At 44.6% G+C, this 25978-nt stretch overlaps 1 protein-coding gene across 1 annotated transcript in view; it reads right to left on the minus strand.

Annotated features, from left to right (window-relative positions):
• Positions 1-6718: 6718 nt before the first annotated feature.
• The window catches only part of IDO2 (indoleamine 2,3-dioxygenase 2), a 298339-nt gene continuing 279079 nt past the window's right edge, over positions 6719-25978 (minus strand). Inside the window, exon 10 of the mRNA XM_086943565.1 lies at positions 6719-7128. Within this exon, the coding sequence (XP_086799691.1) occupies positions 6758-7128 (371 nt within the window). The 3' untranslated portion in view covers positions 6719-6757. The remainder of the gene's footprint in view (positions 7129-25978) is intronic.

Raw genomic sequence — 25978 nt, forward strand, 5'->3', positions numbered from 1 at the left:
AGGGGGACACGCAGACTACCACAACATCTACCGGGACAGCTGAATCCTCCTCCGCGCTCCCTGGGTCACTGGGAATTCATGATGTAAATAATAGCTGTAACTCAAAATCTTGTATCTGTTACTTTACCACAATTTTTTGATTGTGGTTCAACTAAAAGGTATTCCTAAATACCTGCCTTTATTCTTAGGAGTTGAGAGCTCTTTGGGTGTTATATATATCAAGTAGATCATACTTTCATTGGGTTGAGACAGTATTTTTAAAACATTTTTTTAATCTGTTATCATTTTTAGGGTACTCAAGATATGAAATCCATGTCCTGAGGATGGTCTCCTACACGAAAGAATAGAGACCGAAACGTCGACTGTGGCTTTATCTACCATTGAATATTTATTTCATTTTATGTTAGGTAGAAAAGCTTAAGCAATTGATGTAACAAGGGCTGTGTGGATTAATGGTTTTACCCTTTTACATCTGTGCTGTTTATCTTGTGCCCAACTTTTTAACTTGATTTGAAAAAAAGATGAAATACTCTTTGTTTATATACACCCGTTTTTCAATCTCTTTTTGCTCTCTCTCCTGACTGATTACTCACAAGTAACAGCTTTGAATATATGTCATTTTTGTTGTTGCATAACCAGCATTAGTGGGTCCAAATCACTAAGCCCACAGGATCTCATCCTTTAAGTGATTTCAAAATTCCTGTGTCTATCAAAATCCCTTGATGGTATCTTTACCCCATCATACTCTTTGCCCAAACCCTCAAGGGTATACTGGGTCGCCCACTATCAATTCTCAACCTCCTATGAAGCAATTTGAATATATTCTATATTTATTTGCCCAAAGTTTCTCCATCCTGCCTGGCAATAATTGATATCCCAATGGGTCTTCTGCAGCTTCATATTTTTCTGCTTTTTAGTCTCTGCCTTCTTTCCTTTATCACTTTTCTCCTTTACTTTGTGATCTACTCTTTCTGTTATTGCTGCCCCCTCCTTTCCATTTTTCCCATTTGCATTCCAGTCCCAAGTCCCCCTTTGTCTGCATTATGTCCATTCCTCTGAAAACTCCTTTTCTCTTATGAAAATCAACTCCAATCATCAATTTTTCTCCTGGTCTCTGCCTCATGAACATGTTCCAGAAGGCCCACTATGCTCTCTGAAACCTCCCAAAACCAAACTCCACCATGTTCCCTTGTCTTTTCCGCACGTTCCCTTCTTCCATACTATTCCCTTTTTCCCCTTCCCCCTGTTTCACTTTCTCATCCCAGGCATTCTACCTCAACTCACCTTCGGTACTTGACTTTCCTTCTCTCCCTATCTGAACTCCTAAGCATTTTTCCTGGTTCATGCTTCTTTCTCCTCTGTTATCTAATCAACCACCTGCTTCTTGTTGTGACTTAGCTCTGCCCATCTCCTTTTGAGGCTAACACTAGCATCCCTCCTTCACCCTGAGACACCCACTTCCTTTTCACACAAAGTCCCAAAATGTTACTCTCCGCCTACTTTGGCAGCTGCTTTCTTTGCCATGATGTAGGTAGGATCTTCTAACACTCCATCTTCGTCCGCTCTTGAGCTTTAAGTCTATCCTCTACCTGAGTCTTCCTCTGCTAGCTTTCTGTCGTCATTCCCCTCTCTTACAACACAACCCCTCAGCTGAGCATTTCCTGTGACTGTTCTACTGAGCATTCTGCCCCCTTCCCTGATCTCACAGTCTGTCCTGTGTAAAGCTAACACCGCTGATCTGGGAGCAGCTCAGTGTTCACCCACCCTTCTGGCTCCAACACTGACTGACTTAAACTCCTCAATGCGTTGTCTTGTGCTGTCTCTCTTCTTGAAAGTGGCTAGTGCTGTCTCGTCCTTTGACCTCTCTTGTCTCACCAATTTGACCACCTGTGTCGACCACCTTATTCTCAAGAGTGGGGATGCATGCCCATGATACTTTTCCACTTTTCATCAGGATGATGGACTGAAAGCCTGCGTCACTCGCCCTATGAGAACCCAGACAATCCCGCTGCTTGTGTCCAATTGCTCAGCCATTAAAGCTCCCGCAATCATGGTGGTTCCTCTGCTTGTTTGTCCCACACGTGATCGACTATGTTAATGTTCCCCAGAGGCCCGGTGTTGGCGGTTTTGCTTCTCTCTGTCCCCTGCTAGCATCAGCTGCCCCTAGTCTGTGGCCCTCCCTCCCTTTTTTTCTTTCTTTCTGGCCAGTACCACTCCATGCCACCTGTTGCCAGCATTTGTCCCTCCAAAATATGCTTTAGCTTCCTTCTTTAGGGTTCCATCCACAACCTTTTTTTCCATGTCACTCCTTAAAACCCTATGTCTCTTTCAGTAGCACACTACATTATATCACAGCAGTCACGAGTTTCATTGTAGAATTCAAGAGAGCTGGATGCATATGTTATTTCAGGGAAGGGTTAGTTTTCCATCTGGATTTCCTGGAATAACATTGCCTGCATTCTTCAAAGTCTGCCCTGCCAGATTAGGCAACCTCATGAACTTACACTTTATTAGCTAAATCATTCTTGCCATACTAAATAGGATAATGGGCAAGACAAAAGGATGTTGTATTTGCAAAATGTCTGATTCGTAAAATCAGGACTTTTCCAACCACATTTCCAACCACGGAGAGACCTGTTGACGTAAAAACTCCAACTTCTGATTCCTTAACATGTTACTGAATCGCAATTTGGATTTGCAACTAAATATCAACCTTTGGCAGGAATATTTTAAGGACGTATATTCAAAATACTGATTCAGAATGAGATATACTACTGTTGACACTGAAATCCAGCTGCAAAACATTAACATCTTCAGACTTCATAATTTAGCAGTAACCCATTCGCATATGGGAAGGGGTCCCAAGGAACACCCCTGTCCCTTTTCAATGTTTACAAACATTTTTTTGTGTGTTGGTAATGGTCCTAAGGAACATGGGCTGCATTAAAAAAAATACTGTATTTATAAGAAATATAGACATGATGGTCTTCTGACCTCCGCAGGCCACCATTCTTGTAATGGCTGCAAACCATAGTGGATCGCAATTTGTGAACTACCTCTTTAATATTCATTAAGATTTATTATCGGTTTGTACTTATGAAGTTATTGTCAGTGCAAGGGGGTGTATAGCCCTAGATCTTTGAGGTTTTAGTAGCTTGCTTTGCTTTGTTCTAATTATGTGGGGCTGTTTTATTTCTATGTAATCATTTTTATAATATATGATTGTACAACTTGTATCTTTTATGGATGTGGTTTCAACCGAATAAAGAAAGAAATATTATTATTCATGAAGATAGGACGAAATGTGACTCACTTCGATTCAGTATTTTGCGAACTGACCAATTAGTATACAGTTCTGATGGCAAAATACCCCACTGGTCACAAAATTACTGGTCATAAATAGTGGCCAGTGCTTAGTACATTTGGCCCCTAGTGCTAAGATCAATCCTCACAAGAATATTTTCTCTGAAAGTATGTTCTTTTTTTAACTCCTTGCTTGGAATGACTAAAATACCGGAAGGCATGTGACCTTAATATTTTCATAGTGGTTGACCAATTCTTCTTTCTTGGTTTCAATATTTTGTGTTAGCAAAATTGAAGTTTTCAGGCAGGTGTGCACAATTCTCTGCCATTTATCAAAACATAACTTCCCGTTGTCTCACTTCTAAAGATTGTGAGAGGTAAAAGTGAAATGAGGCAAAGCGGAAAGAGGTATCCTCTTTCTTCCCTTTGATGAGAACTTCCCTAACTGTTCTTTCAATCAGCTTTTGAAGCTTTTTGGAAGTTTAGGAGAAGATGGAGAAGCTCTCCCACTGCCTGCTGACACTGGACTTCCACTTCCTCTTAGGAGAACAAGCAGGGGATTAGCTGTTATTGATGTTGCACCAGAGCCAACGGCATGAGGGGCCCAAATGTAGTCTAATTATGGCTGTGAATTAGCACCCAGTTGGGGGTAAAGGGGTTAATAGCTCAATTTCCTTCTTTGTAATGTATCTCATGGCACCAAGTCCACACCAATTATTTTTTAAGAGAGATCCTGGCACATTTCAATCCATTACTAGCCCCATCACAGACACAATTATGATCCGCTATCACTTACCTGTTGTGCGTGCTCGTGTTTTGAGCCCGAGAGTCTTGAAAGCATCCAGGTAGCAGGCAGTAGTGTAACAGAAAGACTAAACATTCCTGATATCTGATTCATTGTCACACCTTCTCATGGACACACCACCCTCTCTGTTTGTTGAAGGAGCTCACAACCTGTATCAATCCCAACAGCGGCGAAGGTCTAAAATGCGATTTATGAAGCCGTGCTAGGCCACCTTGCATGGCCCTGAGTGGCTTCATAAATCTGGAGTAAATCAACATAGTGCAAATCTCTGTTGCATTACTCTGCTCTGGGAAGGCATTTCATGGGCTTTGCATGGGTGTTCCCCTGCATGGACATTGTTTGGGTATTCCCATGCAACTCCCATGGTTTTTGACACATTGCCTGGTTTACCAAAGTGGTCACCTTGAGAATGTGAAAAAAGATACACCTTCTCAGGGGAGGTGTATCAAGGAGCAATAACTTTATTTCTCCTTGTTACTTCCTCTTTCTATGTGTGCTGCATTGTACACCACACATAGAAGGAGGAATATGCCTCAGAGGATTTATTTTGTGCAAGACGGTGCCCCTTCCTGCACTAAACTATCCTGCATGCAATGGAGGCGCCCTTGCACCATGAATCAAGGGCGCTTGAATTGACACTAGGCAGCCAAAATGGCACCAGCACAGGGACATAGGCGAGAATGCACCACATTCTTAAAATACAGCACATCCCTTCCCTTTCTCTATCAAGCAGCGCACCAAGGTGACTTGCTATGATGCATTGCATTTCTTTCTAATCAATGTGCCTCTTGGCTCATTTTCACAGGATTGCAAGCCCTACAGGAGTGCACAGAGGGCACCCTGCTTCCATGCAGAATAAAAGCTATCGTTTTTACATGGTCCTTAGCCAAAATACCATCAGAAACATATGTCACTTTATTAAATGTTGTGTTATGCTATGTTATGTTGATTTGTACAGCTCACTAATCACCCAAGATGGTATACAGGCTCATGGGCAAGGTGTGTAGGTGTATGGTCCCAAGGTGCTCATATGAAGAGCTAGTCTTCAACTTCTTGCATAACTCAAGAAGTGAGGAGGAGGAGGCTCTTATGTGTTGAAGGAGGTCGTTCCATGTGTAGGGTGAGATATACGACAATGAGCGACCTCCAATTTTGCTTTTGCGGATGCAGGGTGTTGGTGCAAATGAGAGTGAGGCAGAGCATACATGTCTGGTGGGTTGGTGAAAGTCTATGCAGCTATTCAGGTATTCTGGTCCTGTGTTGTGTAGGGCTTTATATGTGTTTGCGAGAAGTTTGAATTCGCTATGCTTGTGAATGGGGAGGCAGTGAAGCTTCCTGAGATGCAGTGTGATGTGGGTGTGGCTTGAGCGGTCAAGTATGACTCTTGCGGCTGCGTTTTGGATGCTTTGGAGTCTGTGTAGTAGTTTTTGGGAGATTCTGCCATAGAGAGTGTTGCCGTAAACCAGCCTGCTGGTGATGGACTTACTTGCTATGGAATTAAGGTGAGAAGGAAGAGAGGCAGTTAGGTAATTGCGTTACACCATATTAATGAATACCATAGGGCAGATTTATGTTAACTGGCGCATCCCCAGGGATGCGCCAGTTAACATGCGCCACAGTGCGCCACAGCTCCGCCAGCCATGGTGCGCCGCATTTATAATGCGGCGCACCATGGTGCAAAAACGGCACAGATGCGTGACGCATCTGTGCCGGAAATGTGTCGCATTGCTGGAGTTGCATCGCAAGCGCGACGCAGCTCCAGGAAGGCTCGGGGGTACCCCATTTTAACAATGCTGCGTCAAGACCTACGCCTGCTTCAAGCAGGCGCAGGCTTTTGACGCAGCATTGGCTTAAAAGTAACTGAGTGAAATCTCATAGATTTCACTCAGCCACTTTTGCGAGGCGCACCTGCCCCGGAACCCCCACCCTGCGCCGGAACGCCCACAAGCGGCGCAGAGCTTTACAACGTGACGCATCTGCCTAGATGCGTCACGTTGTAAATCGTTTGTAGGGATGCGCCACGTTTACGCCGCCTTGCGTGACGCAACAGCGGCGTAAACGTGGCGCAAGGGCCTCATAAATCTGCCCCCATGTATATATCGGCTCCCTATGTGTGCCTTCAGAAAAACATCATTTTCTTAACCTTTATACTTGCATGGTGCATAATTGTACTTCGTGACAGTAGCGTATTCCACAGCCAAAATAGAAATTAACGAAAAAGAGCCGAAATGCTTAAAAATATGTGTGTCTTTAGAAAGTGCCATGTTTTTTAACAACCTAAGCCACCCAATACCATGTGCACGCTTTAAATGTTTTTCGACTTTTTAGCTTGTTGAACTGAAACATCCATTTTAAAAAAAAGTCTGCTTTTTTATTAGAATTCTTTCAAAATACAAGCACATGAAATACTGTTCTGTACTGTAACAACACATAAATAGGTACATAAATGCACATTTTATATTTTCATTGGTACAGTTCTTAAACCTACCAATTTGTATTAAACATCCAATCACTTTGCTATGTGACACACTCAAGCTCAGTTGAAAGTTGAGTTTTTCATGGCTTTACATGAATACAGTAAATTATTACATGGTGAAATACGCACGAGTGCTCTAAACACAAATTTAATCATTGACAAATGTTCTGTCTTTAAACTTTGAAGACCACTTTTTTGGTTGTGTCGCGGACACTTTTCAAAAAACACATGACTCCAGTTCCTCCTGTACCTTTTTCTTCTAGTGAGGATGGAGGAGCCGGAAGAGACTTGCCAGCATCAATCGATTTTGCTCTGTTTGCTGCTCTGGCATTCACTCCAGCAATAGATACATACTTGCTTACTACTGTTATGTGATAGTTCCTTACTTCAACTAGGGCCTCTACACAGCTATTGTAAGCAATGCACAGCTTGTTGTTTCCAGAGGAAATTACATGTTGTTGAAGAGGAGGAATCAGCCGGATTTCCTCTAAAAAAGCCTTGTGACTTGGAGGCATGTAATCTCTCATTCTATGAAGAAATGAAGCTAAAAGAAAAAGCAGAACCGGAGGTCACAAACATATTACAAGCAAGTTATCCACAAAAAAACCCTTATCAAATAAGAGAAAAGGTGTGCAGACACTGTCAACAAAATGAAAAAAAAAGTAATCAACACATTGGTAGGAAATCTAGTGCAAGCAGTGTAACCTGTATCCCACCACAAAGATTACCATTAGTAGCCGAACAACATCAAAAGCTCTGATTCAGAAGACCAAGGTTGGGGAAAAATACCGATCCCAGTGCAAATGTATGTTTCTAGAGGGATCTGAATATTGACCCTGCAGAGATTTTTAAATGTGTTAATTAGCTGGTGTGAGAAACGTTAACCCCCCCCCCCCCCTATCCCCCAATTTTGCCAGGTCAATTTTTGCAGGTCAAACTTGCTGAGCAACTTGTGTAATTCACTGTGGCATGCACTTAATTATCAGAAAAAAGATATTTGAGAACTGCATACCAAAATGAAAACACTATAGAAACTCAGAAAGGAATTTTGACAAATGTTCCTGCTACTGTGTGCTTCCCAGTGTTTGAGAGCTGCCAGTCCCTCATCTGAACATCAATGTGTAGTAATGCTCAAGTGAGATAACCTTAAGAAACTGTGTGTACAACAACTGAACATTATTCTATCTCTGTGATGGAGCAAGGATCACACATTCCGAAACTTGCTTGTATTCAGCCCTCTCTAAATAACTTGTAATATAATAAACAACATGTTTTGTTTACTAATATTTAAATTTTACAACATTTCTAGTATCTAGGGGAAAATTTTCATTGGGCTTTAACTACCAGTAACTCTAATGCATTAAAATGGCCTTCTGCGCATGCGTCTGCCTCACTCTCGTGGTCTAACATACCTCTCTGCTTGGTGGGAAAACTTTGCTTCTGCGCACTAATGCCAGAAATGGCTGCTTTACATTTCACATGCTAATGCTTATGCTGCAGTTTGTACTACACTTGCTCCTTCTGCTTAATTATTAACGCACAAGTTAAAATAAAGTAATGGGAATAGAGTAGAGATAAGTGGAGTATAGTGCATTCATTAATTTTTGTATTCTAATATGTTTCTTTTTTACTTTGCTACTAGGTCGTACTTTGGGCCTGACCCCTGATACATCTTCCATCTTGGATGACTAGGCACATGCGCACGTTGACTCTGAATTTGCTAAAGCACTGGCATTGAACCCCAGCAGCTCACTTCTTACCCATGATGTGCCTGGGAACCTTCTCATCTGACTATAGAAAGGAAGCCACCAAATACAATGTATTCAAAATGGGTACCAAATTGTTGGGCGGAATAAAATCATGGGAAAATAAAATTGCGGGTGGGGATTCAATCAATATGATTTGAATTGAAATTGCATCATCTTAGTATGGTGTGATGACCTCTCCTCATCTTTCCAACCAATCACTGAAAGGGAACACATAGATTTGCAACATTTAGGTGTGGCCCTCGAAATGGTATAACTAAGGTAGGCTCAGATAGAGAAATTGTCCGACATTTCCGAATAGCTGACCTGTCACTGACCCAACGCACTCAAAAGGCGATCGAGAGCAGAGGTGCTGGCGGAGCACTCTGTCAGAAGAATCGATTACCCAATCGGGGTGCTAATTGGCTTTCCTAGAAAGAGGGGTGTGACGCTGGCATTGCACTTAACTGAGGTCACCTTTCCTGATCTGCACCTGTCTTTTCCCGTGGGCACCTGATTAGTCTGGAGCCTGGTCCTGGTCCATATTTTGTCCCAGCCCGTGGCCAGGATTGGTCATTGCACCATTCTAGGTAAATATAATTCATGTGGTATTTCCTTGTGCTATTTCCCCTTCTCACCCTTCCCAGGTACCAATGTTTTAAAGGGTTACTGTGAGTTTCTTACAAACTTTATGTCCTACTGGTTATATTTTTGCCTTTAAAAGTTATGGTCACAAGAGTGTGGCCCTTTCCATTTTATTCAGTAAATCTATCATAGATAAAGGTTTTAAAACTTTCCCCGAGTCTGTGGTTAATATAAGAAAAGTAAATGTGTTTAAATATTACCTGTTTATGCTGGAGAAGTGTGGCTCACTGGTTGGAGGAGGCAGACCTGGAAGCAGAGGTCAGCCCGGGACCAGGGTTCAATTCCCGGCTCAGCGGGGTCTTGAGTCCTAAAAAATGTCCACGGACTCGACAATTCTTGCTCTGGTGCCTACTCGATTCACGGGTTCACACTCTGCGACTCTGGGCAATAGCTTGCTTAATCTCCACAATGGCCCCTTGCGGCGGGATGCCTGGCTTTCACCTTGCGGATACCCTGCTGGGGTTATCTCACAGGGGAATACCAGGACTGGTTCCCTAAGCAAGCGCTTAGGGACCAGTTGGTGATTTGCGCTATATAAATTCCTGTACATTTACATTTACATTTAACTCTCTGATCCACAGAACTTATGGTAAGGTGACAAGGATTGGTAAGTCATGGTCTACAGGTATGAGTCCTAAATAGGACCTCTGGGCAAACTGATAGAGTGATTAAATTAGTAAATTGGTTAGTCAGGACTACTAGTTCAATGTGTGAATGTTGGATGGGCCCAAGGTGACTAGGGTAAATCTGAGCTAGTTGGTCCCTGTGCGCTCTATCATCTGCACTTTGATGCACTTAATTGTGCCTGCTAAGCCCCATTTATGAGTTAAAATGCAGAGTAAGAGGAATTTACTACATAATATCTTCATACACACCCACAACTCACTGAAAAGAAAAGTAATGTTCTTATTCAGAAAAAGGCAATTTAGAGCAAAAGGAATATTCTAAAAAATAGCCCCAACATATCAGTAGTTACATGCTGAGAGGCTAAAGGTACACATTGTGTGCAAAATCATGGCACACCTCCAAGCTAAATCAAATCCACCTGTATTTGTATGAGATTTTTGAGGGGTGAAGACAGAATATCCTCCACTGTTGATATAAGGAAGGCACACCCACATTTAAAATGAGGCTGACAGACCTTCAGTTTAGCAGAGAAGGTACTCCGTCGCCATTGCTGTAAAATCTCACTATACTTCACTATGAAGTGCACATTTAGATTAATCATAAGTGATATGTCTCTCTCAACTTCACAACACATTTCCATGACACACATATTTCTCAACTTATTTTTTACTTTTACTAGTACAAACCTGGCCCAAGAGAATCAATGGCAGGATGAGGGGAAGAGCTGTCATCTACCACATTTGCAATTCGAAGGCACTGGCTCAATTCACACACAAAGTACTTCACATAAGCCTATTGTGCCCTCAGACAGATAGGGACCAAGGTAGGAAGGAAGGAAAGAAATTCCAGACCCTTCTGCAAGGGAAAACTCCAGAAGCTACTCCCACTTTAAAGGAAAAGGGGTCAACAGATATACAAATTGGACTCTCTGACCAACTCTTCTGTACACTCCTGAACATGTGGATGCTACAGAATAAGGACTGTCATGCTGCCCTGCTGCATGTGGCCTGTCTTGCTGTCTGAGAAGAAAGACAGGACCTGCATCCTTAGTAAAATGCTGAAGTGACTCCATGGGCCAGCTGACTCACCTTCTGTTTTGAGCTAAAGGGACACAACAAGCTCCAGAGACCTCTCTGTTATTAATCTTCTGACCTGCAGCACTGGGCCTGCAACTGGACATGTTTGAGTCCTGCTGGCCTCTGCTAGAGTGAGTTCCTGATCCCCAAGATGAGCCTCTCACTTACTGGACCCTTGGTGTGGCATTAGTTGAACTACTCCATGAAGAAATGGATAACTCCTGAAGTTATGGACTCTTCAAGATGGCGAGCAGGCACATTCAAGCCAAGAACTTGACACCTGTGCCAAAAGCCAAAACAAACTTCTGGTGAACTGGATGGCCAGCTATGACCAGCAATGAGAGGTGTGCAAATCCTTGCCACAGAATCGACATCACACAATGACTGCCAATGCGAATCGTGAGCAACATCCATTAGCGATGCCCAAAAGGATCTTGACGCTATAGCTATGACCCTTCAAGATTCCCAGCCAGCTCTTTGCGCTGCAGCGAAGACCATTACTGATGCTCTCCCTAATCCTCAAGGCCTGCTCCACCATGAACTGGAATCTTCATGCTAGACTTTAGAGTGTGACGTTTCAGTAAGACTTATCTGGTCCCTGTATCAAGCCTGTGCTCTATCGAGGTTGGCCTGACTTGTTACTTTCACCAGGTTCACATAACTAGACAATTGCAAGTGGCGCTTTGTACTTTTGGCACTATACTGACCTTAAGTCTTTGAAATTGCATATCTCCTGTTCTACGGTTAAAATTTTAACTGTTTTCATGTCAAAATAATCATTAAAGTTTACTATATTTTTCTAAATCAGTATGGGATTTTTCTTGTAATGTTTTCACCTTATTACTTTTTGTGTTGGGCATAGATACTTTACACATTGTCTCTAAGTTAAGCTGGACAGCATATTGTGCCAAGCTACCATAGGATTAAGCACAGGGAAATTTAGTGACTTTCCTGGTTATCTCTCTGAAGGATAGTGGCTGTTGCTTGAGAAATGCTAACAACCCCGGCAACTAACAATCCAATTTCTCTCAAACATAAAAAATTGACTATCAAAAAATGCATAGGTCATTGGAATGGTTGAAGGATGGCAGCCACAATACTGTAGGCCGTTCTGGTATTATATATATGGCTACCTAAATGCTTTTAGTGTTCAGCCATCCTGGACTACCTCATCCCAGGATAGACATCTCAATGCGTATAACAAAACTTGTTTTTATATCTCGACTGCCTTTTTATTATTCCAATGCCCTCAGCACTTCTTTTGAACCATTCTCTTTGTTTTTATTTTAGGTCCGTGGCACCAGCTTTTGTGAATTCCTGCATCGTTTTCAGCCACAATAAACACAGGAACACGAAAAATGATGAGATGAGACAGGTCTATACTAGCTGTGTGTGTTAAGGTAATCTACAAGTTTTGCCCAAGGAACTCATTCTACAGGATTAATTCATTAAACCATTGCCTCAATTATGGAATGGTCCTTCACAACAGTGAGTGATTATAAAGAGGATGGTGAACAGCTCTCAGTTATATTCCTTCTCACTCCTTTGTTTGTGAATGGTATTAACAGTAAATCATACGAGCTGGAAACAAAAACATTAAAACTTGCTAGCTTCAGAAGTGATGCTCTGGCCGTTAACAGAATAGTAGCAAGCAGGTGACAATAAATACATAATAAATATGGACTAAGGACTTCTGCAAGAAACACAAGGGTAACATCAGAAATATCTTACGTTGTTCTTGGTGAAGGCATTTTTGTTTCATCTCTATATTTCTTGGGGCTGTCTGTCTTTATTGTGTATGTAATAGGTGCAAGAGTCTGGATTCCGATTTCTTCTTGTCAAATACTATTACTATGGCTTTAGTTTGTTATTATTTGCAAACACCATTTTGATTTAACGGATTAGCATTGTAAAGTCAGACTTAGCTTGTTTTCTTGGATTGTGACGGGATGTGGAGGCTTGAGAGTTAATGAAAGGATGTTAGACAGCACAGGAAGGATTCGCAATGCAGGTCTGGATACTAACCCCCAGATGCATCAAGCACCCATTCTGCGAAATTCTAAATAGCGAAAAATACTGATTCGCTATCTAGAATTCGCAGAATCGGATGCATCATCAAAATCGATAATCAACTGCGATTCGCAATCGGCCGCAATTGCTGTATGCGAATTACAGAAAATCAGTATTAATTCGCAGAATCAGCTGTCTCCCAACCCCAAATTCTGATTTCGCAAATACCGAAATCGCAAATAGCGATCTCGCAGATTGCGAGATCACAAAAACGGTAAGTCGCTTTTTGAGCCCAATGATGACATCACAACCAGGAAGTAGGCAGCTCCATCCCTCATTTGGAACACAGAGCTGGATAGAGGAGGAGTCACAGCACTGAGCTCCAGGAGACACATCCTGCGGTTCCAAGACAGGACACACATTGACACCAGAATGTCCCAGGATGCAGCAGGATCCAGTGACACAGGTAGGAAGGGAAAAATAAAGTTCTCTGAACAAGAGCTGGAGTACCTGATTGAGGGAGTCAGCAGGGATCATGATCAGCTGTTTGGTAAGCTGTTCCGGAAGGTGCCCGAGGCTACCAAAAGGCGCATCTGGCTGAGCATCAGGGCAAAGGTCAACGCCGTAGGAGTGACACAGCGGTCAATCGATGACCTCAAGAAGAGGTGGTATGACCTCAAAGGACGTGCCAAGGAGCGCATTGCGGAGAGACTGGGGGAGAGACAGGCCATGGGAGGAGGAGACTCCACAGTTCCGCCAAACACACCACTGGAGGTCTGGGTGGAGGACACCATCAACCCTGCAACCTGCGTGGGGGTCATTCAGCTGGACACCTCCCATGCCAAACACCAATCACAAGGTAAGAGCAATGCAACTGCGACCCCGTCCCCTTACAATGCCCATGCCCCCAGAGCATGTCATATGGTAACCCCAGTAATTCAGTTCCTGCCCATCCCAAACACCCATTGTACTGTGACAATGTGACCTGATAGCCACACACAGCCAGAACAGTCGAGTGAAACATACCCCTAAAGCCAGTCAGGGAATGCAAGCCTGCATGCATGTTGCTAAATCCCAGGTACCTGAATCATATCATTAATCATGCACTCATTCACATCAAAGGTGCTGCAGATGCTGAGATGTCTGATAGCGAGACACTCCACATCGTGGAGACTCCAGATGAGACGGAGGGACAGAGACAAACAGCACCAGCACCTGGACCATCACATACACCTGCACCAGCACCTGGACCATCACGAGCACCTGCACCTGCACCAGCACCTGGATAAGCAACGTCCTAAACGCACTGGGCCACCCCTACAGACATAGGAGGGGCTTAACCACCCCAGGCGTCACGCATGGCAGTGGAGCAGACCCCATGAAAAAAACAAGGACCCCCTGGGTAGTGATTACTTAAAACTCCTAGGGCAGGGAAATAAAATGTATGTGAAAAATTCCTAGGCAGTCTTAATAGTAGACAACAAATTGTGCGGACCCAAAAGTAATAGGAACAGGCAGACAGTAAAAAGATAATAAGAAAATCATTAATTAAAAATAAACATGTCTTTAATATATTTGATAAAAATCATATAAGGAACAAGAGAGTTCAAGTTATATGACAGTGGTGCCCACCCTGGTTGTGGGCACCACTGATTAGTTAGTGTCTTTTTCATGTATAAAGATTGTATACTGTGTTATTGGATGTATGGGTTGCATTTTATTGTACTGTCATATAACTTGAACTCTCTTGTTCCTTATATGATTTTATCAAATATAATAAAGACATGTTTATTTTTAATTAATGATTTTCTTATTATCTTTTTACTGTCTGCCTGTTCCTATTACTTTTGGGTACACACAATTTGTTGTCTACTAGTAAGACTGCCTAGGAATTTTTCACATACAGTGGAGCAGACCCCACCACCACCCAGAAGGCAGACATGCCGCACAGCCTCTGTGCGCTCCCAGGCAAGTGGCAGGATGAAGCAGCAGCGCCCCATGGCCACACCACCAGACATGGAGCAACAGGCACAAAACCTAGGACTAGGAATTGAGGCTCATATGCTTGCTGTGCACCACTAGCAGGCACAGCACATGACAGCCATGCAGCTGCAGCTGTACAAGACTGCACGCAACATCAACCAACTGACAGAAAGTGTGCAGGAGCTAACGGCATCAGTAAAAAAGAGCCGCCAATTGATGGTGGCACAGCAGTACATCACCCTCCGACACCACCGCCAGCTGCTGACAAGGCTGTCTGCCTACACCCGGTAAGACCATCTCATCGGGAATGCCACTTCGCAGTTGTCACGCAGGTCACTGGCAATGCAGCTGCAGATAGTACAATGCTGCCAAGATGTAGCAAAGGCCCTGGAGCAGATCACCACTGCTGTGGAGAACCAACAGGTGTGCGGCCATGGCCATGCAAGAGATGGGGTGATGATGCCAGTGAGGGTACATCGAGCCTGAGCAGCCTGTCTGTGCCGGTGATACCTGAAAGGCACCACAGTTCCAGACCCAATGCTGCATCACGGCCGGACACTCCCACCGTGGAGTTGGAGAGGCGACATGGTGCATCCGGCAGGAGGCGCTAGTGACGGACTATACTTCACCGGCAATGCCCGGTGAGGTAACTACGCACGCCTGCTCTGGAGACAAGAGCCTGTATGAATCAATACAGTTGTACAATTTTTCGCTGATGTAAAGCACATCCAGAGCTTGTTGACCAAAAAAATAAGAATTTATTTTGAACACAAATCTTCCTCATGTCCTTAAGTCATGTGGCATGCATGAGTGCAGTGTTGTGTGAGGGGTGTGGGTGCACTAGAAATAGTTCAGTGTGTCACGGTCCAACGGCTCCTCAGGATCAGGGTGATGCTAAAAAGGGTTCCACCTCCAGCTTTCCCCGTTCTCTGATTAAAGTAGCTAACAGAGTACGGTAGTAAGCAGGCCAGGGATAAAGCCGGGGCGAGGACTGTGGTGGAAGGGATGCCTGTAACAAAAAGAACCACACATTAATATCCGGCTCTACGCTGACTAGAGAACAATGCTACAGATGATACAATCCCTACCCGATAACTCTCAGGCGTGGTCTCCCTTCCTGTGAATACTGAATAATGAGATAAACGCTCTCATTAATGGGATGGTATCTCCGAAAAAGACAAACCCCTCGTTATTCTGATCTCTGATCTGTACCTCCCTCTAGGAAACACACATGACTAATGTGCATACCTACCATTTGTTCTCACCCCTTTTGAACTCTTGAAGAAATCCAACACCAAAGAAACAATTCTTAAAAGACCCAGAAGATGGCGCTGTTGCTCCGTACTGCCTGCGAAGTTATCAGGTCGAAATACCTGTCGATTCACTCCGTTCGGCAATTTAACTGATGTAGCCCAACTAATATATTCTGATTAGCTAACAAATACTGTCCACAGAAATTCCCGGCTGCGGGAGGGGGCAAACCCAGCGTCTCCCGGCCAGGCAAGCAGCTAAATGGTCTAGTCCGGACTCGGGAGGGGGAAATCCAGCGTCTCCAGCTCCGGTGAAAATACTCTTACTTTAACGGATATCTGAATGGCACGAGAGGGGGCAATCCGGCGTCTGCCGGCCTATTCAGTCTCCGCACAATGTCTCTGGTCACGTGAGGGTGCAAATCCAGCGTCTCCCGTTCCGGCACGAAACGTTCCACAAAATCACTCGGGCACCAGCTCAGTGTCCCATAACACCGCAGCCCCGGGTTATTTCCAGAAGTCTTCCGATTAGGATACAGCTAACAGGCAACGCAGGAGCAGAGCGTTCGCCATTACCAAAATCCCACAACAAGGACAAAATCACGTGCACTGCACCAAACCTCTCACTTGAATATATGGCTCCTACACTACCTCCCACAACAGATGGCCTTCTGGGAGATGTAGTTCGTTGTATTCAGGTAGGCACACCTTGAATCCTGACAGTTTGCCCCCTCCCAAGTTCCTGCTAGCGCCCGGCTTCCCCGGATGCCGAAAAAAGAACTTCCTGACCTCCCTTGGAGCATGGACAGCGGAGCTAGGTCCCCACGAATCATCCTCAGATTGATACCCCTTCCAGGAAATCAAAAACCACAAGCGCCCCTGGCGGAACTTGGAATCTAGAATGCTACACACCTCGTTTTCCAGCTAGCCATCCCTCAGGATTGGAGGCGCCGCCTTACTCCGTGCTCCACCAGCAGGATTCAACAGGCTGCAATGAAACACGGGATGAATCCGCAGGGTAGCGGGCAACTTAAGCTTGTAGGCCACTGGATTTATCCTGCGGATAATGACATAAGGTCCAATAAAGTGAGGATGAAAGATACTGCGATAACGGAAACGAATGTTCCGAGTAGAAAGCCAGACTTTATCGCCCACTTGAAAATCAGGCCCGTCCTGCCGATGCGTGTCCGCCCATCTCTTGTAGATGGCCTTTGACTGGTTCAGAGTCATACGGATATGCTTATGGATTCTGAGAAGCGACTTTACATGAGCAGCCACCGTAGGATGATTCAATACCTCGCTAGGAATCGCCACCGGTAGAGTGTTGGCGTGAAACCCGGCGTTGGCCCTAAAAGGCGTTTTCTTGATAGAACTATGCCACATGTTGTTGTACGACAACTCAGCCAACCACAACATGGAAACCCAAGATTGGGCCGCTTCCTTGGAATAACCCCGCAAATATTTTTTGAGTGTCTGATTCATCCTTTAGGTTTGTCCATCCGATTGCGGATGGAAACTGGTGGACAACGCATCTTCAGTGTGTAGCGCTTTGCACCACATGTGCCAAAAACGAGCTGCGAACTGGGGCCCTTGGTCCGATATGATCACTTGCGGGATTCAATGCAGTCGTACTACATGAGTCAACAACAGTTTTGCGGTTTGGCTGGCTGTCGGAAGGTTTCGACAAGGAATAAAATGTCCCATTTTTGTCAGACTATCCACGACCACCAGTATCGCATTACATCCCTGGTCATTCGGCAGACCCACAACAAAGTCCATACTGATGGTATGCCATGGATGAGCAGGTGTTGGTAACGGCAGAAGCTTTCCCTTCATTCTTCCCTGCTCGCCTTTGGCCCGAGCACAGGTGTCACATTGTTGTACCCAACTTTCCACTTCCTTGGGCATTCCCTCCCACCAGAAAGAACATTGTACCAGGTGTAGTGTTTTTTTATTTCTTGGATGTCCAGCCACCACCGCATTATGGCACCAGTTAAAAGCTTGTAACCTAAGGGAATGAGTAGGTAAATACAGTTTCCCCTTATACAACGGCAAACTATGCTTCAATGTTCGATTGGAGTCTTGGCTTGCCCACAACTGCCACCTCACTGGACTCCGTTGACCAGACACCTGATCCATGAAGTGTTTTGCTGTAATCACACAGAGTACTTTTTCCGGAGAGATGATGGCCTGTGGTTTCTCTCTTATGGACACTGCCTCTTCTGTTTGTCTTGACAGGGAATCAGCCTTTCGGTTATCGGTCCTTGGGCGGAACGTAATGATGAAGTCGTACCCCACAAAAAACAACATCCATCTCATCTGGCGTTGAGATAGATGACGGGGCGTCTTCATAAAAACCAAGTTTCGATGATCCGAATACACTGTGATGGTTTGTTGCGCTCCCCACAGGTAGTGTCTCCACTCCATAAAGGCCTTCTTTATCGCAAAAAGCTCCTTCTCTGCTACTGTGTAGTTGAGTTCGGCAGAGGTTAGCTTTTTTGATAGAAACGCCACAGGATGTAATTGTCCGGTTCCTCTGTCTCTCTGTGAGAGAATCGCCCCCACTGCTGCATCCGAAGCATCTGCCTCCACCACGAATGGAAGATCCATCTATGGATGTCTTAGGATGGGAGCAGTAGTAAAGGATTTCTTCAGGAGTTCAAAAGCCTCCCCGGCTTCGGGGGTCCACTCGAAAGATACTCCTTTCCTCAATAATCGAGTGATCCGGGATGCTACCAAGGAGAATTGAGATATGAACCTCCTGTAATAGTTGGAAAAGCCCAGGAAGCACTGCACCTCTTTCACACTCCTAGGGACGGGCCACTGTCGTACTGCCTCCACTTTCCTGTCTGCCATACGAAACCCCTGAGGATTTAGAATGACCCCCAGGAATTCTACCTCTGCCACCCCAAACTCACACTTACTGAGTTTGCAATAAAGACAGTACTCCAATAATCTTTTCAGGACTAAGATGACATGGCTGGCGTGTTGGGGTATGGAAACCGAATAGACCAGAATGTCATCGATGTAAACTATGACAAACCGGTCTATATAGTCTTTGAGTACATCATTTAAGAAGTATTGGAAAGCCGCCGGGGCATTACACAGCCCGAACGGCATTACCAAATACTCAAACCGTCTTCCACTCATCCCCCTCTCGGATTCTCACAAGATTATCTGCTCCTCGGAGGTCCAACCGAGTGTATATGATGGCCTCCCTTACTTGATCCAAAAGGACCCGGTTGAGTGGAAGTGGATACCGGTTTCTCACTGTTTGTCTATTCAACAGGCGGTAGTCTATGCAAGTTTGCAGTTCACCATTGGCTTTCGCAGTGAAAAACAAAGGAGAAGCTGCCGAGGACCTAGATGGATGGATAAACCCCATGGCACAGAATTGTTTCAGATACTCCTGCAGGTGCTAGGTCTCAGGTTCCGAAAGGGCATACACCCTACAAGAAGGTATCACCGCGCAGTCAATAAGATCAATGCGACAATCATATTCGCGGTGGGGAGGTAACGTCGCCGTCTTGATCTCACTGAACACCTCCCTATACCTCTCGTATACTGCTGGTAACTCCACTTCTTTTTCTGCAGCCGTCGCCACCTGAAAAACCTGAGCCAACGCGACCAAATGTTGATCCGCCTCTCTCAAACAAGACATCTTACACTCCTCCGAAAGGAACCTGATGGTCTTCAGTTTCCAGTCCATAGTGGGATTATGGAGCCCTAGCCAAGGCATACCCAATATTACCTCATATTGAGGGGCCTCAATAATATTCAGGACGATATTCTCCACATGGTCTAAGGGATTCCCTGGAAGCTGTAACTCTACCATTTCCGTATGTTCTGTGATCGGACCAGCCTTCAACGGAGTCCCATCCACCGCCAATACCTTCTCCGGTTTATGAATGGGCACCCGTTCCAATCCCAGCCGACGCACCAACCCATCGTCAATAAAGTTACAGGTAGCTCCGGAATCAAGCATACTATGCACCGGATGTTGTTGGCCTCTCACCAGAAGTATCATAGAAAGGACTATATGGGATTCGGTGTTCATTGAATAGGCCCCCGCTAGAGACCGCAACTGCCATCTTACTTCATCAGGGACTCGGCCTAGTACCTGAGTATCTTCCTTGGTATTACTTTGTATCGCAGGAAGAGCTAGATTTTTTCCAATCCCAAAGGTGCGTGGCCTCTTTGGCTTTACTGTACAATCCTTCACATAATGCCCTTTCTTGCCACAGTACATGCAGAGGCCCAGGGTCCGTCGACTTTCCCACTCTGCTCTAGATAACGGTGTCCTTACAGCTCCCACTTCCATGGGTTCCGATGGACTTCCCTTCTCTACAGATGTGGTCAACTCAACCCTTCCCAACCCCCCAGGGTTCCAGTATCCCCTTCTGCTGTCTCCTGTACGCTCGGCCAGGCATTGGTCTAGTCTTAATGTCAGATTGACCAAACCCTTACAGGTGGTGGGCTGAGGGTCTATTTTGGCTATTACATCCTTAAGCTCCTCGAAAAGGCCCTGATAATACAGAGCCATCCTCTTTTCTTCGGGCCAAGCAGTTTTGGCAACCAATCGATTAAACGTAGTCATATATGTTACCAAGTCCTTCCTACCCTGCTTCAACTCAAGCAATTCTCGATCTGCACTGAGGGTAGTGGCTCTCCTGTCAAATACTCGTTCAAAATCTCTTCTAAATGCGGTCAAGTCTGAAAGAAGGGGATCATCATTCCGTACTAGTGGCCTGGCCCAATTGGCAGCATCTCCCATTAAATACGAAACGGTAAATGCCACCCTTGATAGATTCTTCGGGAATGATGCTGGTCTACAGGAAAAATGCAAAGATATTTGCGTCAGAAAGGCCTGTATGGCATGAGGGTCTCCTGAATACCTCTCGGGGCTTGCCAATGGAATAGGGAGCGGGACGGTTACTTCAATTTGTTGAGCACCTACAGAAGCATTGAAAGGATTTCTGGCCTGCCTGTCTACCTGTTCCTTCAAGGCAGCGGACTTTGCCCGAGAGGCAACCAACTCTTGCTGCACTAGAACCAGAGCAGCCAATACATCATCCAGAGTAGTCATGTCTCAGAACCCAATACCCCCGAGCAGGAGGAGAAATTGTCGTGGGCACGTGATTCTGTCACGGTCCAACGGCTCCTCAGGATCAGGGTGATGCTAAAAAGGGTTCCACATCCAGCTTTCCCCGTTCTCTGATTAAAGTAGCTAACAGAGTACGGTAGTAAGCAGGCGAGGGATAAAGCCGGGACGAGGACTGTGGTGGAAGGGATGCCTGTAACAACAAGAACTACACATTAATATCCGGCTCTACGCTGACTAGAGAACAATGCTACAGATGATACAATCCCTACCTGATAACTCTCAGGTGTGGTCTCCCTTCCTGTGAATACTGAATAATTAGATAAACTCTCTCATTAATGGGACGGTATCCCTGAAAAAGACAAACCCCTCATTATTCTGATCTCTGATCTGTACCTCCCTCTAGGAAACACACATGACTAATGTGCATACCTACCATTTGTTCTCACCCCTTTTGAACTCTTGAAGAAATCCAGCACCAAAGAAACGATTCTTAAAAGACCCAGAAGGTGGCGCTGTTGCTCCGTACTGCCTGTGAAGTTATCAGGTTGAAATACCTGTCGATTCACTCCATTCGGCAATTTAACTGATGTAGCCCAACTAATATATTCCGATTAGGTAACAAATACCGTACACAGAAATTCCCGGCCGCGGGAGGGGGCAAATCCAGCGTCTCCCTGCCAGGCAAGCAACTAAATGGTCTAGTCCGGACTCGGGAGGGGGAAATCCAGCGTCTCCCGTTCCGGCAAAAATACTCTTACTTTAACGGATATCTGAATGGCACGAGAGGGGGCAATCCGGCGTCTCCCGGCCTATTCAGTCTCCGCACAATGTCTCCGGTCACGGGAGGGTGCAAATCCAGCGTCTCCCGTTCCGGCACGAAACGTTCCACAAAATCACTCGGGCACCAGCTCAGTGTCCCATAACACCGCAGCCATGGGTTTTTTCCAGAAGTCTTCCGATTAGGATACAGCTAACAAACAACGCAGGAGCAGAGCGTTCGCCATTACCAAAATCCCACAACAAGGACAAAATCACGTGCACTGCACCAAACCTCTCACGTGAATATATGGCTCCTACATTACCTCCCACAACAGATGGGCTTCTGGGAGATGTAGTTCGTTGTATTCAGGTAGGCACACCTCGAATCCTGACACAGTGTGATGTTGTTGCGGCGCCTGTGTCCTTCAGCAGGATTCTCTCCTCGTGCATGAAGCACATGTGCAGGTGGCAAGTTGTCCCCCTCCGACTCACTACCAGACACCTCCACATGTATCCTCCGCTTGGTTGCAATATTGTGGAGTATGGCACACACGGCCACTATGAGGCAGCAGACCTCAGGCTGGTATTTGATGGCCCCGCCAGTCTTCTGGAGGATGCAGAATCGACTCTTTAACATGCCAAATGTCCACTCAATAAAATTTCTTGTGTGTATGTGTGCAGCATTGTAACGACGTTCCTGTGGTGTAGCAGGGTTGAGGTATGGGGTGAGGAGGTATTCACGGAGGCCGTAGGCACTTTCACCTGAAGGTAGGAGCAGAGGGTCAGTGCCTGTTATGCGCAGCAACATGGTCATGACATGCTGAATGTGGGCATGTGTACTTACCTGGTAGATGTCCTTCGCTAAAATCATCCCTGGCCAAGAGGGTGTGTATGCCGCTGTGCCGGAAGATGAACGAATCATGCGTGCTCCCCGGGTATTGGGCCACAATGTCTGTGATGATGGTCTTCGCATTGCAGACCATCTGGATGTTGAGGGAGTGTAATGACTTGCGGTTCCGGTACATTGGTCTCTGCGGGTGGACAGATGTGTATGTGGGTACAGTCAATGAAGCCAATTACATTTGGGAAATGGGCGGTGTGATAGAAGTCCAGTTTTGTTTGTGTTAAGTCCTGTTGGGTTGTTGGGAAGGTGATGTAGTGGTGTATACGGCTCAGCATGGCGTCCAGGAAACTCTGTAGGCAGAGTGACAGTGTACTCTGGGATATCCCCCCTGCATATGCAACTATCCCCTGGAAGCTTCCGGAGGCCAGGAGGTGCAGGCAGCACAAGATCTGGACTTGGAAGGGCATGGCATTGGTCCTTCTTGTTGGGTGCTGCATAAGGGGGTCAGGGTCTCTGATGAGCTTAGTTATCATTGCTCCATTGAGCCTGTATTTGGAGTAGATCACCTCTTTAGTCTGGCCCAGGAGTGTAATCCGCAGCCGAAAGATGCACTCCTGGATCCTGCATCAGTTCTGGGCTGCAACCTGGAGCCTCAGCCACCTTGCCACGATGTAGAGACCTGGCATTGTGACTTTCCTCATGCTCCTACTGTGTCTACTTAAGTGTGTTTGATTTACCCCACACTTGTTTGTTCGTAGCATATTTTTTTTTCCAATGGAACTTCATGGTTACCACCTGGTTTGGCTTCTCCTTAAATTGCGACTCGTTTTTTGCATTTTTGGGGATTTTTGTTATTTGAGATTTATGATGAATTGGATTCGCGATTTATTTGCGAATTTGAAATATATTTGCAAATTTGCATTTTAATTGGCAGAAAATGTGGGGAATCGCTGTTAAGGAATCGCAATGGGGGTTCCACATTAGTTTTGCGATTTTTGTTTTGCGAATTTGCTATTTTGATGCTTTTGTTGTTGATGAATTGTGGGAGCGGAAATTGCAATCGCAATCGCTGTTTCGCAGCGATTGCGATGGCAATTTCACTTGATGAATCTATGCCTACATGTTTTATATATTTGTACATGCTGCTCGCAATTCACAGCGTTGTTGCCAAGATTAGTTGTGACTTACTACTAAGTTACTCCTGAATATCTAGGATTAAGTCATACATACTCCTAGATATAATATTTCGGAAACATAAAAAGTTAACCTTACTGTTTGGTGTTACCTTCTGTAACAATGAAGAAGCCACTTTATTAACAAAATTATTAAACATCAAAAATAAAATAGTACATCTATTGCACTACTTATATTGCTAAATCATTTTAGTATGTTTAGCATTCATAAAGTATGAATTGGAAAATTGCTTATATGCTTAAATGACACATTTATGAATTCTATTTAAATGCTAGATATTAAGATCTGTGAGATCTTGAAGACACGGTTCAAATTGTGACAGGGTCATTAGACTATCATGGTACTGATGTTGACAAAACACATTCCATTGAGATGATATTAGTATATTCTGCTATTTACTATGCGATGCAATGGTGGTAGAAAATGATGTATATAAAAGTCAAGTTATCATTAGAAGTAAATACATAAAAAATTAAAAAAAAGTTTACAAAATGGTAACCCATTTTGGAGGTGCCCCGAAAGTAAAACGATCTTTTAGTTTGGGCACCCAGCATAAGACAAGCTGTTTTGGTTATGCTGACACTCTTGTGGGAGCAGTGTAAATTTCTTTGCCTAGTGGCAAAGCTCAAAATATATTTTATTTGTGATAGAACTTGTTATGTAGCAAAAACAAGTGTGTCCATCAAGCACACCTCCCGCAATGTTTAGAACACCAATTGGCAATTAGTGTTTACAGAAAAATGGGGTATTTACAAAGAGAAAACAAGGCAGTATATGCGTTACGATGTGAATTGTGAGTGGCACACAATAATTGGTAATTTATAAGGCATTCCAAGGCCTACACAGATGAGATTCTGTGGTTAGAGACTCAAAACGTAACAGCCCAACAGATAACATTCATTAATGTGTTGCCCTCCCAGTGCTGTATTTTCTAAACAAAGAAAATTATTCCATTCCACACACTAGTAAATATAGTGTAGAAATAGATAACGATGCAGGTGGAAATACTTATGGCAACACCTTCTGACAGGCTTCAAACCAAACATGAGGTGCACACTAAAAAAGACTCCCATAAGTCAGGTAACCCCCTAAATGCATACCGGATTCCCTCACAAGTATATTGGTTGCACTGAAGGCACTTCACATATCTTAACCCCAGCAAGCCATACACCCTATGAACACAATATCTCTGCCATAGTATGTTTCACACAACATGATGAGTGCCTTTATCCAACGTAAGGCCTATTGACTTTGTCACACTGTCGCACAATAATAAAGGCATAAAATAGAACCAAACAAAAGAGCAAATCGATATTGAAACACTTCAGGGTAGAGCCACTTTTTAATAACCTAAAGCATTATGTACAGTCACTTACTGTCAACAATGTGCATGTCAATAACTGTTTCAATGCTCAACATAATACAATGTGCGAGGATTTCTTCTAGCTTTCCAACAGAAAATAGCAACAAAGATCAATGCATTAGAGAGCATTTAGACAGTTATCTCATCCCCAGGAGTGATTGTCTGTTATCCATTAAGAAACTCTCCTGGGGTTACTCTTTAAAGGCCCCAGAAGACAAAGGGCGACAACAGAACAAGCATTTGCAATGCAATAGGTATGGCATTTACGTGAGTTTAAGCTATTGGCATTGTAAATGACAATGCCTTTTATTTATGTTTTGAAAACGACAATAAAAGGCATTGATATTTACAATATCAATAGCTCAAACTCACGTAAATGTGAGACCTATTGCATTGCAAATGCTTGTGTATTTTCTGTCTCTCAGTGGAAAGGGTAAGGGGAGTCGAGGGGTCTCTAGCCTGGAAGGGGAGGGTGGGCTTTTGAGCAAGCTCACCTCCATCAAAACTTTGGGGAGCTGTGAAACTGTTCTCTCAGTAAGCGCAAGGGCTGTTAGGCAGTGAGACTCTGCTCCTGTAGTGAGTGAGGGGGCTGTGGAGTAGTGAGACTCTATTCCCTCACTGAGTGCGGGTGCTGTGGAGCAGTGAGAGCTACTTGGGAGATGTGGAGCAGTGAGACTCTGCTTCCTCAGTGAGCGCGGGGGCTATGGAGCAGTGAGATGCTGCTCCCTCAAAGACGTGGGGGCTGTGGAGTAGGGAGACTGTGCTCTCTCAGTGAGCGCGGGGCTGTGGAGCAG

This window comes from Lissotriton vulgaris, chromosome 11, assembly GCF_964263255.1.
Source record: "Lissotriton vulgaris chromosome 11, aLisVul1.2, whole genome shotgun sequence".
Classification (NCBI taxonomy): domain Eukaryota; kingdom Metazoa; phylum Chordata; class Amphibia; order Caudata; family Salamandridae; genus Lissotriton; species Lissotriton vulgaris.